Source organism: Trichosurus vulpecula, chromosome 2 (assembly GCF_011100635.1).
Source record: "Trichosurus vulpecula isolate mTriVul1 chromosome 2, mTriVul1.pri, whole genome shotgun sequence".
Taxonomy (NCBI): domain Eukaryota; kingdom Metazoa; phylum Chordata; class Mammalia; order Diprotodontia; family Phalangeridae; genus Trichosurus; species Trichosurus vulpecula.
This window is the reverse complement of record NC_050574.1, coordinates 226585390-226601273: the sequence shown is the minus strand read 5'-3', so window position 1 is coordinate 226601273 and position 15884 is coordinate 226585390. Positions and strand designations below refer to the sequence as shown.

Below are 15884 nucleotides of genomic sequence, written 5' to 3'. Positions count from 1 at the left end.
TAATTAGAATCAGATAGTAAAATAAAACTGTTTTAATAAAAAATAAAAATTTTAAAAATATTTTGTTTAAAGCATTTTCGACTGCCTATGTTATAATAGTCTGCTTTCCCAGTAGCAACCTAATTATAATGAAATTCTTCATCATTACTAGGTCATGATTTGGACAACATGATGCCTTGTAAAAAAAGTTTTATATGTAACATCTTAATAAAACTCCAATATTGACACAATTTTTTCTTTTATATTTAGCCATAAACTGACCTTTTTTATTTTTGGATCTCTCTATATCTATATCAGACATGTACCTGTCCACTTAAGATTATACTTCCCATATTTCTTGAGCAATTTGTACCTACAGATAATAGTGTTTAGGTATTATTCCACCAAGACTTAAGAATGGTCACACTCTAAATATTCAAGCTCTGGATGTCACTTTTTTTTTCCCCTTTCAACTGTCTCTTTGATCATTTCTTTTGCATTCCCAATGCCAAGCATTCTAATCCAGGTGCTTAAAGCATCATGGTGCAATGAAAAGAGCACTGGATTCAGAGTCAAAATGACCCACATTCAAATCTCATTTCTCCTTACTATTTACGTAACAATGCAAAAATCATCGTTTTCTACTTTCATCATCAATAAAATAAAGGGGTTGAACTATATGACCTGTAAAATCCCTTCCAGCTATAAATCCTATCACTCAATGAGTTAACACAAGGCTTATAATTCATTAAACTCCCTAACTCCAGCCTTTCCCCTCTATCGTGCATACCACTACCAGAATAATATTCCTAAAAGTACTTTTTACCGTACCACCCCCACCCCACCACTTGAAAACGTAGAAGAACTCACCTACTTCCAACCACATCAAGTTCAAAATCCTGTGCTCTACTTTCAAGGCATTTCCACCGGAAATTTCATTTCTCAACCTCTGTTTCAGCCAGCTAGGTCTATCCACTGTCCTCTACAACAGTGAAGTCAAATTCAAAGAGAAAGAGGGGCCCCTAAACTGTACATAAGGATCTCATGAACCATATACTGACTTAGAAAACTACACATTTATCCCCGTGTGTATACATACACATGTATATGTATGCATGTAGTTTCTATAAATAAATACATTAACATCAGACAGGAATTACATTTTAATCTGGCCTGGGCTACACTCAGGAGTGTTGTGGGCCACATGTTTGACACCTCTGCTCTACACATTCCATGCTCATCATTGCCTCTCTTTGACCATGCTGGTTCCCTACCTGAAATGTCCTCTCTATTCCCCTCAGTCACTCCTGTATGAAGTCTTATTAAACTCATCGTGAATAATACACCATTTAGCACTTGTTCTCTAATTCTTCCATATATGTTGTCTATATTTCCAACTCTAAACTCCTTAAAAGGATGGATCATGTCTTACATGTCACATAATGTTAGGTACAAAATTCATGCTCAATAAATTACTTTTTATTGACTGAAGAAACTAAGGTTGTCCTGAATTGTCCAGGTAATTTAGGAAGTGATTTTTTTAAAAGTGCTTTCTTAAGCCAAGTTATTAAACAAAGACATGTATATACACCTATATGCATCTATATAAGTGTACATGAAAATAATACATATATGTATAGAAATATCTAGATATGTATGTATAGGGGTGGGGTGGAGTGGGTGACTCTGTGCTCTTGGAACCATGAAAAAGTATCTTTCCATAAGTTCTCCACAAAGAATCTACCTAGCATGCTGAAGGCCTTCTCTTGGTTCTTTGCAAATTTTCTGTATAACTAGTATAGGACTTGGACTATTTATCAGTTATCCTCACAGTATATGATCAATTGCCTTCTTTTCTAGTCATGAATGTCTCTTGCACCACTTCTCACAAGCAAATTTGCAATAATAATTTGTTGCAGTCTATTCACACCCACCATGTATGCCTCTTTTCATTGCTCTTTGGGTCCTCTGAGGTAATTACCTATAAGGGTGGCATTATTATTAATTTGTCATCATAGAATTATTGCTAGGGAAAGACTGATTTTTAAAGTCAAAGCATTACCAAAAGTGTACAAAGTCCCAGTAAGAGTAAGAGGGATACCATAAGAAGAATAATGATTAAGAAAAAAGTTCATCTATTAAGTCCTACCATTTAGATCTGAATTTTAACTCGTCAAGGAAGATGGACAACCTACCACCAAAAGATAGTAAGTCTGATTCTTTTAAATATGCTTCTGCTTCATCAATTGGAAGAAAACGTATAGTATTTAACACAGAGCAACTTAGTATTGCTTATCAACTATTTTCAAAAGAACTCATAGCCTGGTATGATATGAAAGAGAACTTTCAGAGAAGAGCTCTACTGATAAATCTTAAAATGCAGATCTAATTTCAAAAGAGTTAGACAATCAGTACATCAGAAAAAGTAGGCATCTCTGGCTTCGACCAACTCAAGAAAAGAGATGCACCTAGAACACTCATCTCCAAGTCAAATTCCCAAAGAGAACCTCCATGAACATGACCTCTCCAATCATGAGTTATCACCAAGAAATTCAACCAGGTCCAACTCATGGTCAGGGTCAGGTGACCATAGTTGGGGAGCTGGCTGAAGAAGTAGCAACTTCATGGAAAAGAGAAGTGGAGCTTCAACCACTGAGGCTGTTTGCTCAGGATATGGCACTTCCCAAAGCCATCACACTGGCTTTGAGACCATCAACTCAACTTCAGCCTTGGGCCTTCTTCAGGCCAGTTTCCCAGGGAAACTCCAGCCAGTGTGCATCTTCCTGGGCCCTGCAAGGAAAACAAGGGCCAAAGAATTATACCACACATACCTCCTTTTGTAGAGGAGTGAAGTCACCACTGCATGCTCTGGAGAGGATAGTGGTATGTGTACTCACACTATCACCCACTGCCTTTCTGATATGTACAGGAGCTACTACCTCAGCTGCAATGGCCATGTCCCCAGCAGCCATCAGTTCTGTTGCTCTCGGTGTCCCAGCACCCCACCTTCCTGGTACAACAGCTGACCCCATCTCAGCAGCAGTCACCAAAAAAGGATCAAGGCCAGACACAGCCACCTCACTGGTAAGGTGGAGGGAAGAGCAGCCAAATGAATTACTCCCTTCTTTAACCAGCAAAAACAACGGCAGCCTATCAGTCTGAACAAGATAATTGTTGGGCTCAGGTCTACACTACTTTTCCCTGATGGACATCTATCTGCCCCCCAGAAGATCTAGATACCAACTTCAGAAATTTGCCTTCCCTTCAAGGACATCTGACTGCTGAGACACCAAATGTTATATACAAGTAAATCAATGACTTCTTGGCTGTGTTAAATGATTAATTCTTGAGTAATCTGAGGAATGATGTATACTATGGTGTGATCCAGCACTATAATAGTGCCTGTGAGTCTAAGTCATCCTGGGATGGATGTTTCTTGCTTTCAGGGCTTGTAAATTCACTTATAAAATGGAAAAGTGCCAACTGTATGACCATACATTTGACAATCTTAGTGAAAGGGATGAATATTTACAAAAATATAAATTACCCAGATTAATAGAAGAGGAAGTAAATTACTTAAATAACCCCATCTCAGAAAAAGAAACTGAACAAGCCATCAATGAACTCCCTAGGAAAAAAACTCCAGGGCCAGATGAATTTACAAGAGAATTCTATCAAACATTCAAAGAAAAATTAATTCCAATACTATATAGACTATGTGGGAAAACTGACAAAAAAGGAATCCTACCAAATTCTTTTTATGATACAAATATGGTACTGATACCTACACCGGGAAAAGTCAAAACAGAGAAAGAAAGTTACAGACCAATTTCCCTAGTGACTATAGATGCAAAAATTTTAAATAAAATATTAGCAAAAAGATTACAGCAACTTATCACAAGAATAATACACTTTGATCAGTTAGGATTTATACCAGGAATGTTGGGCTGGTTCAATATTAGGAAAACTATCAGCATAACTGATCATATCAATGACAAAACTAACAAAAAACACATGATTATCTCAATAGATTAGTGGAATAGGCTATGTGCACAAGACACAGTAGTCACTGATTATAGCAATCAACTGTTTGATAAACCCAAAGATCCCAGCTTCTGGGATAAGAACTCACTATTTTACAAAAACTGCTGGGAAAACTGGAAAATAGTATGGCAGAAACTGGGCACAGACCAACGTCTGACACTGTTTACCAAAGTAAAGTCCAAATGGGTACACAATTTAGATATAAAAGCTGATACTATAAACAAATTAGGGGAGCAAGGAATAGCTTCTCTGTCAGATTTATGGAGAATGGAGGAACTTATGACCAAACAAGAGATAGAGAACATTATGAAATGCAAAATGGATAATTTTTATTACATTAAATTGAAAAGTTTTTGCACAAACAAAGCCAATACAACCAAGGAAGGGAGGGAAGCAGAAAACTGGGAAAGAATTTTTACAACTAGTATCTCTGATAAAGGCCTCATTTCTAAAATATATAGAGAACTGAGTCAAATCTACAAGAATACAAGTCACTCCCCAATTGATAAATGGTCAAAGGATATGAAAAGGCAGTTTTCAGAGAAAAAAATTAAAGATATCTATAGTCATATGAAAAAATGCTCTAAATCACTATTGATTAGAGATGCAAATCAAAACAACTCTTAGGTACCACATCACACCTACCAGATAGGCTAACATGACAAAACAGGAAAATGATAAATGTTGGAGAAGATGTGGGAAAGTTGGTGGAGCTGTGAGCTGATCCAACCATTCTGGAAAACAATTTGGAACTATGCCCAAAGGGCTATAAAAATGTGCATATGCTTTGACCCAGCAATACTGCTTCTAGGGCTGTATCCCAAAGAGATCATAAAAATGGGAAAAGGACCCACATGTACAAAAATATTTATTGCAGCTCTCACTGTGGTGACCAAGAACTGGAAATTGAGGGGATGCCCATCAATTGGGGCTGAACAAGTTATGGAATATGAATGTAATGGAATATTATTGTGCTATAAGAAATGATGAACAGGTAGACTTCAGAAAAACCTGGAAAGACTTATATGAACTGATGCTAAGTGAAGTGAGCAGAACCAGAACACTGTACACGGTAACAGCCACAGTGTACAATAACTGATTTTGATAAAATTAGCTCTTCTCAGCAATGTAAGGACCTAAAACAATTCCAAAGGACTCATGACGGAAAATGCCATCCACATCCAGAGAAAGAACTATGGAGTATGAATGCAGAGTGAAGCAGACTATTTTTTTGTTTTATTTTTCTTTCTCATGGTTTGTCCCATTCATTTAAATTCTTCTATACAATATAATTAATGTGAAAATGTTTACTAGGAATGTATATGTGGAGCCTATATCAGATTGCAGGCTATCCTGGGGAGGGAGGGGGGAAGGAAGGGGAGAATATTTAAAACTTATGGAAGTGAATGTTGAAAACTAAAATAAAGTAATAAAAAAAGAACTTGGGAAAAAATTAAAGTGGAAAATAACAGAATGTATTAGAAAAAGAAATTCTACAAATATTCTTGTCTGCAGATTATACTGTACTGATTTCAAAACTATTTGAGCTATATGCAATATAATAATCCAATCTTTTTCGTTTTGAAATTCAAAGCAAACATTTTCAAGAATTACATGGTAATACCTTTATATGTAAAAATAAATGTATTTTTCTCACATCCATGATAAAATTTATCTTGTTACTAATAACAGATAGCATTTATATAATGCTTTGAGGTTTGTAAAGTGCTTCACAAATATTACTTCATCTGATCTTCATAACAACTTCAGTTCATTATCTGTAAAATGAGCTGAGGCTCAGAGAGGTTAAATGATTTGCCCAGGTACACACAGATAGTAAGTATCCAAGGTCAAATTTGAACTCTGTGATTACAGGACCAGTACTCTAATCATTGTGCAACCCAGATGCTTCTTACTGAAAGTTTCACACCAGAATTAATAATCATTTTAAAGAACCTGTGACTTTTTTTAACTGAAGCACCTTTTTCTCATCTGAATTATCACCTCATTTGTAAGTCCCAGATTTATAAATCAAGTTTTCTTCCAGTAAATAAAACTAGTAACAGAACATGAGGCAACTTTTTTGAATTAACCTAAGTGTTTTTTAAAAACTAGTATCTATGGTAATTAATTTTTCTATACAAGGTCTTCAAGCCTAATATGAACTACCATATTAATAGAATCTTAAATATTATTTTTCTATCTGTATAGGTAATTTTGTATTTCTCAAATTTATTATTTATTTTTTGCTTTTGTTCCCCTAAATTTTGAGTACCAAATTTTCTCCCTCCTTCACACTTCTCCTCTACCCAGTGAGAAGACAAGCCAACTGATAAATTAGTTATACATGTGAAATCATGTAAAACATATTTCCATATTAGCCACATCACAAAAAAATGAATAAAGCAAGAAAATTATACTTCTATTTGCACTCAGAGTTCATCTCTTCTCTCTCTCGAGGTAGATAGCATTTTTTCATCATGAGTCCCCTGAAATTGTCTTAGATCATTATATTCATCAGATTAGCCAAGTTTTCACAACTGATCATCATTACAACATTGCTGTTGCCGTACAGCAAGCCTGCACAACCTGTGGCCTACCAAAGGATTTCCTCTACACAAAAAGGATGTTTTCCTCTACATTTTTCATGGGACACCCGAAATCCTTTGGTGGGCCACAGGTTGTACAGACCTGCTATACACAATGATCTCCAGTTCTCATTTCATTTTGTATCAGTTCATATAGGTCTTACCATGTTTTTTTTTCTGAAACCACCTACCTCATCATTTCTCATAGCACAACAGTATTCCATCACAATCACATACCACATCTTGTTTAGCCATTCCCCAATTGATGAGCATCCCCTCAATTTCCTATTCTTTGCCACCACAAAAAAGAGCTGCTATAAATATTTTTTCTCTTGCTTTGTCTGAGACCATGATCGCTACCTCTGCCTTTACTTCAGTTGAAGCATATTGCATTTCTGCTCCAGTCTTTTATTTTAGCTTTGTGTGTGGTTTCTAATCGATTCTACTATCTATTACCATTTCATGGGTGAGCTTATGCCATTTACATTCAGTTATGATTAATGTATAGTTCCCGCCATCCTTTTTTCCTGTTTTTTCTTCTTTTTATCCTGCCCTCCTCAAAACCCTGCTTTGCTTCTGACCATTCCCTCCCTTAATCTGCCTTCCCTTTTATTATCCCTATTATCCCCTTTCTGTCTTATTTCTTTTTGGATAAGATAGATTTCTATACCCAACTGAGTGTGTGTGTGCATGTGCGTGTGCATGTGTGTATTCTTCCCTCGTTGAACCAATTCTGAAGAGAGTGAAGTTCAAGCACTGCCTGTTCCCCCCACTCATATTCCCCCTCCACTATAAAAGCTCTTCCTTGCAAGCCTCTTTTATGTGAGAAAATTTTCCCTATTCTACCTCTCCCTTCCCCCTTCTCCCAATGCATCCCTATCTCATCCCTTCATGTTTGGTTTTTCTTTTTTTTGGGGGGGGGGAGGGAGTAGAGATCATCCCAATATAACTGACTCATACTCATGCCCTCTATGTACAATCCTTCTAATTGCTTTAATAATGATAAAGCTCTTAGGAGTTAATCTATCATATTCCCACATAGATTCAAATGTAAACAGTTTAATTATATTGAGTTTCATGATTACTCCTTCATGTTTACTTTTTATGCGCTTCTCTAACTCTAGTGTTTGAAAGTCAAATTTTCTATTAAGCTCTGGTCTTTTCACCATGAATGCTGGAAAATTCTCTATTTCATTAAATGTCCATTTTCCCTTCCCCACCCCCTACCCCCTAGTCAGTTCTGCTGGGTAGATTCTTCTTGGTTGCCTCCTGGAATATCATTTTCCAAGCCTTCCACTCCTTTAACATGACAGCCACTATATCATGTGTGATCCTGACTATAGTTCCACAATATATGAATGGTTTCTTTCTGGTTACTTCTTGCAATATTTTCTCCTTTACCTGGGAACTCTGAGATTTGACAATAATATTTCTGGATATTTTTATTTTGGGATCTCTTTCAGGTAGTGATTGATAAGATTCTTTCAATTTTTATTTTACCCACTGGTTCTAGGATATCAGAGCAGTATTCTTTGATAACTAGTAAGGGCCCTTACTCCCCTGCAGCCACAAGCTCTAGCACTCCTCTTGGCCCTGGAATGGTGGTCAGGTCCTCTGCACTCCTGCACCCACAAGCACAAGTGCTTCTCTTCACTTTGGAACTCCGACCAGAGCCTCTGCTCCCTTGTGATCAACCACAAGAGTTCCTCTCTATGTATGGTGAAACTACAACCCAGAACTGCTTAAGAGCACGAGAGTTCCAATCAGCACCAGTTGCATCCAGTGCCAGCACAGGGTCCCCTGTAATCTCTTTCTGACCAGTTGTTTGACTCCCTTACCATCTCAGAGCTGAAAGCTCCTGAAGCTGCCACTGCTGTCACAGCCACCTGCCCTGGTGTCACAGACCTCTCCTGTCAACCTCCTAAGTTGTCTTAGGCTGGGAAAAATGTCTCACTGACCAAAAGTTGGCTCTGCCACTTCAAAAATTGATTTGAGGATTTATTTTAAAGTTGTTTGGAAGGGAATGTTGAGAGAGTTCAGCTGGGCTGCTGCCTGTACTCCACCATCTAGGCTCCACCTCCAAAAAGGTTTGATTTTAACTAAAATCTTAACTACATCACAATCAATTTCTCCTTCGATTATTAACAACATTTTCAGTGTTAATACTTTCTCCTAAATAAATTTTAGGAATTACTTTGGTATAAAGGAAGTCAGCAAATAAATGCAATACACTAAAACTATGTTGTATAATATGGGACCACATTATGGGTAAATTTGTAATGAAGCCCTTCTGGTAAACCCCTGAGGAGGATTCAAAGTCTTACAATGAATTTTGTTTTGGTGATGTTACAGAAAAAACATTATTGGTACTCCATGACCTCAAAAAAAAAAATTGGGGCTGTTCCAAGACTGCAAATCATTCATTTCAGAAAGATACTTAACATAGGAGAATCTAACCCAGACTTTAGCAAATGTGAAAATATCACTGACGCAATTCAATAAAAGAACATTTAGAGAACTCAACTCAAATCATTAAAGTGATAAAACTGAATAGAACTCACCTTTCCTAAATTATAAACTTTTTAGCAGGTTGCAACACAGATGATTCTTTCATAATTTGCCAATGATTATTCCTACTAGATTAAAGTAGGGGTCCTTGAATCCAAGGATTTTGTTATTTCATGTGTGCCTGTTTTAACATAATGCCATAAACATACTTTAGTAACTTAACTATTCCTTCTACCAGGGCAGATAACTTCTATGCCTTAGCAAACTGTCTTCATGAGTTGTTGTGGTTAAAAAATCTGTCACTCAGTGGTCAATTTTCTGGTGATGAACTAGCTTAACTAGTTCTCATACGAGACACAGCCCTTCACTTGGCTTTTTTGGGCTGCCATAAAAGCTAATGTGATCTTGCATTATGACAGGCTTACCTTTTCGAAATAAGGTATGTCCCTCTCTAATCGGCTCTCCTCAAATCTCATCTGAAGTACTATGTTCAGTTCTGGCCATCACAAGCAATGATAAGGTGGAGTGTCCAAAGAAGGGTAACCAAAATGGTAAAGGACTTTTGAGTTCAAGTCAAATGATTTGGTTGAAGGAATGGAAGCTGTTTAGCTTAGAGAAAAACTCAGTGGGGACAGGATATCTATGTTCAAGTAACTAAAGTTCTGTCATGTGGAACAGGACAAACTGGTTCTCTTTGGCCCAAAAACACAAAACTAGGAACAACGGGTAGTTTTTGCAAAGAAACAAATTGACTTCATGTCAGAAAAATTAACTAGCAATCAGAACTATCCAAAAGTGGAATGGGCTGTCTAGAGAAGTGTCAGGTTACCCTTTTGTATCTTTAAGCACAGGCTGACTAACATATATTTGAGGTTTTCCAGAGTGGTTTAACCTTCTAATGTTTGTACTCCGGTAGTATAACCTTCAAGTATCTAGAATCACCTCCATGCTATGATGATGCATCAGAGTAGAACTTTACTGAATTCAACAAGCATTTATTAATTTATTCTCATAGCACATTAGTAAGAATATACTCAAATGTGCTTTACCACTTTTTGGCTCTGAAAATCTAATGATTTAGATTTAGATCAAATAATGGAATCACCTCTATTAATTTTGTCTTTCTCAATACATGAACTTACTCTGGAAGATTTTTTTTTTTTTAAAGTAGGCACTGTTTTCTCTCCAGAATGATCTTCTCTTATTCCTTGTGTAGAACCCCATCTTGTGGCCATACTGAGTAGTTTAAAAGGCATCTCTTTTTACCTTGAGTAGAAAGGAACATCACTAGAACATATTTCATTATTACAAGATTACACACCAGGGGTACAGCTCGAGATGTCTCAACACGAGGTCGGGGTGCAGTTGAATACATGTAGTTGAAGAGTCTATCAATTTTCCTCAAAGGAACCCCACCTCCACGATCACTCATCTAAGAGAAAAAAAAAACATTTTCTTACAAAAGAAAAACATTATTAATCTAGCACATAATGTAGTCATGCAGATTCATATAGCTTTTGAAACAAAAGCTTTTTAAATCTGGCATCTAGTAAATCAGACCCAAGATAGGAGAACATACAGACATTGCCTTTACTGGCAGTTCTAAAAACTGAGGTAAAGAAAATCCCTTGTGCGCCTGTTGTAATTAGTTAATTCCTATTCAATAAAACCTACTTCCATGAAGAGTAAAAGGCAATGATTTTACACAAAGATTAGAGTGATGCTACAGCCTGATAAAGTGCTGAATTTGGGTACTTGCTTGAATATTACTTAAAAGTTTTTTTGAAGGATAACTATAACACTATTTTGCCTACAGCAAAACAAAATGAACAATTTTATTGTGAGAGAAAAATATACAAATTCCATAAGTCTTTGTATAGTTTTAAAATTTTAATAAACTATGGCATATAAATACGGTGAAAAGTCCAACTAATTTTTTTTCCTCACAATATGAGCTTGAACTCTGTGAGTCAGAGGAGTTTATCACTTTTCACAAGATCTGAAATAAGAAAGCACTGTACACAATTGCACAGCATCGTTGCCTGAGCCTTAGCAAATTTGTTTTAAATACCATACTATACTTAACCCATTATTTAATTTTTAGAGAGCTTTGTAAGACCTATGAAGACCCAGTATATGAAAACTGGTATAGGAGAGCTAAGAACAAGTTTGAAATGACCCTTGAGCCTCAGATTCAAATACCTATAGGGGATATAGTAGAAATTTGTCTTAAAAATTAATGAAGAGGGGGGGCGGCAGAACCAAGATGGTGGCTGGAAAGTAGGGACTTGCATGAGCTCCCCCACCACATCCCTCCAAAAACCTACAAAAAATGGCTCTGAACAAATTCTAGAACTGCAGAACCCACAAAATAGAAGAGGGAAGCAGGGCTCCAGCTTAGGACAGCTTGGATGGTCACTGGGTAAGGTCTACCGTGCAGGGAGCCGGGAGTGGAGTGGAGCAGAGCCCAGCATGAGCTGCACCTGGACCAACCAGACTGTGAGCCTGATGGAACAGGCCCTAGCACCCTAAATCAGTGAGCTGTGGCAGTTACCAGACTTCTCGACCCACAAACACCAAAGACAACAGAGAAGAACTGCAGAACCCATGAAATAGCGGAAGGAAGCAGGGCTCCAGCCCAGGACAGCCTGGATGGTCACTGGGAAAGGTCTATCACCCAGAGCTGGGAGAACAGAGCCCAGGGTGGGCTGCAGCCAGACCGGGGGCCGGGTGGAGCAGGCCCTGGCACCCTGAATCAGTGAGCTGTGGCAGTTACCAAACTTCTCAACCCACAAACACCAAAGACAACAGACAAGGTTAGTGGGAAAAGCTGCAGGGTCAGAGTGAAGGAGTTCTAGGTTCAGCCACCGCCCCAGGGGCAGCAGAGGAGGTGCAGCTACAGAACCACAGATGCACTTGCTTCTGGCCCCAGGCCCACCTTGGTGGGAGGAATTAAGTGGTGGATCAGAGCAGGAGTGCAAAGCCTGCTTAAGATCTGAGTCCAGTCCAGGCTGGCGGTTCTTGGGGGAGGAGAAGCACTGGCGTGGCAGAGCTGGCTGTATAGAAATAGCTCGGGAAACAACAGCACAGCCCCTCAAGCTTGGAACTAAGTACTCTCTACTCTACAAGGAGTCATACCCCCATGAAAAACTCAAGCGTCAAGTAGTTGGCTGGGAACATGGCCAGGCAGAGAAAACGCACTCAGATTCAGACTCACACTTTGGAATCTTTCTTTGGTGACAAAGAAGACCCAAACATACAGCCAGAAGAAGCCAACAAAGTCAAAGAGCCTAAATCAAAAGCCTCCAAGAAAAACATGAACTGGTCTCAGGCCATGGAAGAGCTCAAAAAGGATTTGGAAAAGCAAGTTAGAGAAGTGGAAGAAAAATTGGGAAGAGAAATGAGAAGGATGCGAGAAAACCATGAAAAACAAGTAATGACTTGCTAAAGGAGACCCAAAAAAATACTGAAGAAAACAGCACCTTAAAAAGTAGACTAACTCAAATGGCAAAAGAGCTGCAAAAAGCCAATGAGGAGAAGAATGCCTTGAAAGGCAGAATTAGCCAAATGGAAAAGGAGGTCCAAAAGACCACTGAAGAAAATACTACCTTAAAAGTTAGATTGGAGCAAGTGGAAGCTAGTGACTTTATGAGAAATCAAGATATTATCAAACAGAACCAAACGAATGAAAAAGTGGAAGACAATGCGAAATATCTCACTGGAGAAACCACTGACTTGGAAAACAGATCCAGGAGAGATAATTTTAAAATTATTGGACTACCTGAAAGCCATGATCAAAAAAGAGCCTAGATATCATTTTCCAAGAAATTATCAAGGAGAACTGCCCTGATATTCTAGAGTCAGAGGGTAAAATAGAAATTGAAAGAATCCACAGATCGCCTCCTCAAAAAGATCCCAAATAGAAAACTCCTGGGAATATTGTTGCCAAATTCCAGACCTCCCAGATCAAGGAGAAAATACTGCAAGCAGCCAGAAGGAAACAATTTGAGTATTGTGGAAACAATCAGAATAATACAAGATCTAGCAGCTTCTACATTAAGGGATTGAAGGGCTTGGAATACAATATTCCGGAGGTCAGTGAAGCTAGGATTAAAACCAAGAATCACCTACCAAGCAAAACCGAGTATTTTGCTCCAAGGGAAAATATGGACTTTCAATAAAATAGAGGAATTTCAAGCTTTCTCAGTGAAAAGACCAGAGCTGAATAGAAAATCTGACTTTCAAACACAAGATTCAAGAGAAGCATGAAAAGGTAAACAAGAAAGAGAAATCACAAGGGACTTACTAAAGTTGAACTGTTTTGTTTACATTCCTACATGGAAAGATGATGTATATGATTCATGAGACCTCAGTATTAGGGTACCTGAAGGGAATATAGATATATGTGTATGCATGTATATATAGACAGAGGGGACAGGATGAGTTGAATATGAAGGGATGATATCTAAAAAAATCAAATTAAGGGATGAGAGAGGAATATATTGAGAGAGGGACCAAGGGAGAGATAGAATGGGGTAAATTTTCTCACATAAAAGTGGCAAGACAAAGCAGTTCTGTAGGAAGGGAAGAGGGGGCAGGTGAGGGGGAATGAGTAAATCTTGCTCTCATCAGATTTGACCTGAGGAGGGAATAACATACACACTCAATTGGGTATCTTACTCCATAGGAAGGAAGGAGATAAAAAAGGGGGGACGATAGAAGGGAGGGCAGATGGGGGAAGAGGTAATCAAAAACAAACACTTTTGAAAAGGGATAGGGTCAAGGGAGAAAATAAATAAAGGGGGATAGGTTAGGAAGGAGCAAAATACAGTTAGTCTTTCACAACATGAGTATTGTGGAAGGGTTTTACATAATTATACGCATGTGGCCTATGTTGAATTGCTTGCCTTCTTAGGGAGGGTGGATGGGGAGGGAAGAGGGGAGAGAATTTGGAACTCAAAAGTTTTAAAAACAGATGTTCAAAAAAAAAGTTTTTGTACACAACTAGGAAATAAGATACACAGGCAACGGGGCATAGAAATTTATCTTGCCCTATAAGAAAGTAAGAGAAAAGGGGATGGGAGGGAAGTGGGGTGACAGAAGGGAGGGCTGACTGGTGAATAGGGCAACCAGAATACATGCCATCTTGGAGTGGGGGGAGGGCAGAAATGGGGAAAAAATTTGTAATTCAAACTCTTGTGAAAATCAATGCTGAAAACTTAATATATTAAATAAATTTAAAAAATAATAATAAAATAAAAAAATTGACTGAAATACAAAAAAAAAACAATTAATGAAGTGGGTCCTAGGGATTTAACTATATAAAGCATTTTTCATATTATTCCTTAATCTAGAGTAGTCAATTTATAATGTAAACACTGAGTATTTCTAATTCATCTGCAAGTGGCTGCAGGAGTAATCAACATGTTAGCTAGCAACTAAATAAAATACTTATAAAAGCTGCCTTCCCTGCACCCCCCCCCCAAAGGGAGCAAGGTATTAATCTTAAATAAACAAGCACATAGAAATGATCCACATCCTTTAGGAGTAGCAACTGAAGCAACAAGGCAGATGATACACAGGTCCCACAGTTTGGTTTTATTTAGTCTTTCTATAGTTACTATAATTAACTATACTTTCTATAGTTACTTATAATGCTGCTGAAAGGATTTAGTTTAGCTCTGAACAAAAAGACAACTTGGCAAGAGGTTGTTTTAGAAAATAAGTCAGCAAAGCATGAGAAAAGATAGAAAGCTCAGAAGCAACAAAAGAAATCTAAGGTAAAGGGAGAAAACTAGGCAGTAGAAATGGAAGTAAAAGCTGATGAGCTTATTTACCCTTTGAAACCCAAATACTATATGTAAATGAAAACTTATATGAAACTACCTATAAAATTTGAGTATATTAATGACATAATTTAAGTGCTTAGCACAAAAAACACTCTAGCAGTAATAGTGGACAACAGCATTAGACACATTCAAGTTGATAAGCGATCTACTGTGAAATCTTGTCCCAATTGACTCCAAAGTCAACTCCTGGTCATGAGGCACAGAAACAGAACTCAATGGTGGTAATAAGCTAATGAAGCTTAAATTAAATTTCACTTTAGATTATTTACACTGGATATTAATGTAGAATAGTTTGAATTGGAACCAGAGGAGCAACATATTACAAAATTCTGGACTGCAAAGATTTTTTAGAAGAGTTGCAAAAGGAGTGACAAATATGAGGAATTTCAGCAGCCTGTGGACTAAAAATTTGCTGTGTGACTACAGGTAAGTCATTTAATCTCTATGGACTAAGATTCAGTTAAGTGACCCCAGGCAAGTCATTTGCCATTTAACCTCTACATTTTGAGAAATAGCTATGTCACTGCGGGCAAGTCAGTTAACCTCTTTGAGCCACAGTTCTTTTATCTCAAACTCTTAAGAGACAAGCTAGACTCTGAAAGAGTAGACAGAGTTGCAACAAAATCACATGTCCTTGACATATGAAGTTTTAAAAAGCCTTAGGACTTCGGTCCCTGGAACCTTGATGAAGAGCTCTTCTAACACAAAGTTAAGGAAATGATTTAATACATGGAAATTTGGTGTAGGTGGTACTCTTTAAAAAAAAAAAACAACAAATCTGGATATGAAAATATATAGCAATAAAATACTAGAAGCAAGGTACAAAGCAGATAAAAGGTTATATCTAGTTTACATAAATTTTTTTTTAGGACATCTCCTCAGACTTCCAAAAAAAGGATTTTTTTTGGCTACTATT

General features: G+C 37.5%; 1 protein-coding gene across 4 annotated transcripts in view; it reads right to left on the bottom strand.

Moving 5' to 3' along the window:
- PDK1 (pyruvate dehydrogenase kinase 1) overlaps window positions 1-15884 on the bottom strand; it is a 34203-nt gene that overhangs the window by 3833 nt on the left and 14486 nt on the right. For 3 of the 4 annotated variants that reach the window (XM_036744261.1, XM_036744263.1, XM_036744262.1), the window contains one exon: window positions 10441-10551. In XM_036744261.1, coding sequence (XP_036600156.1) covers window positions 10441-10551 — 111 coding nt within the window. Of the gene's footprint in view, window positions 1-9178; window positions 9301-10440; window positions 10552-15884 lie in introns of those variants that run through there. The other variant, XM_036744264.1, reaches the window with a different exon arrangement.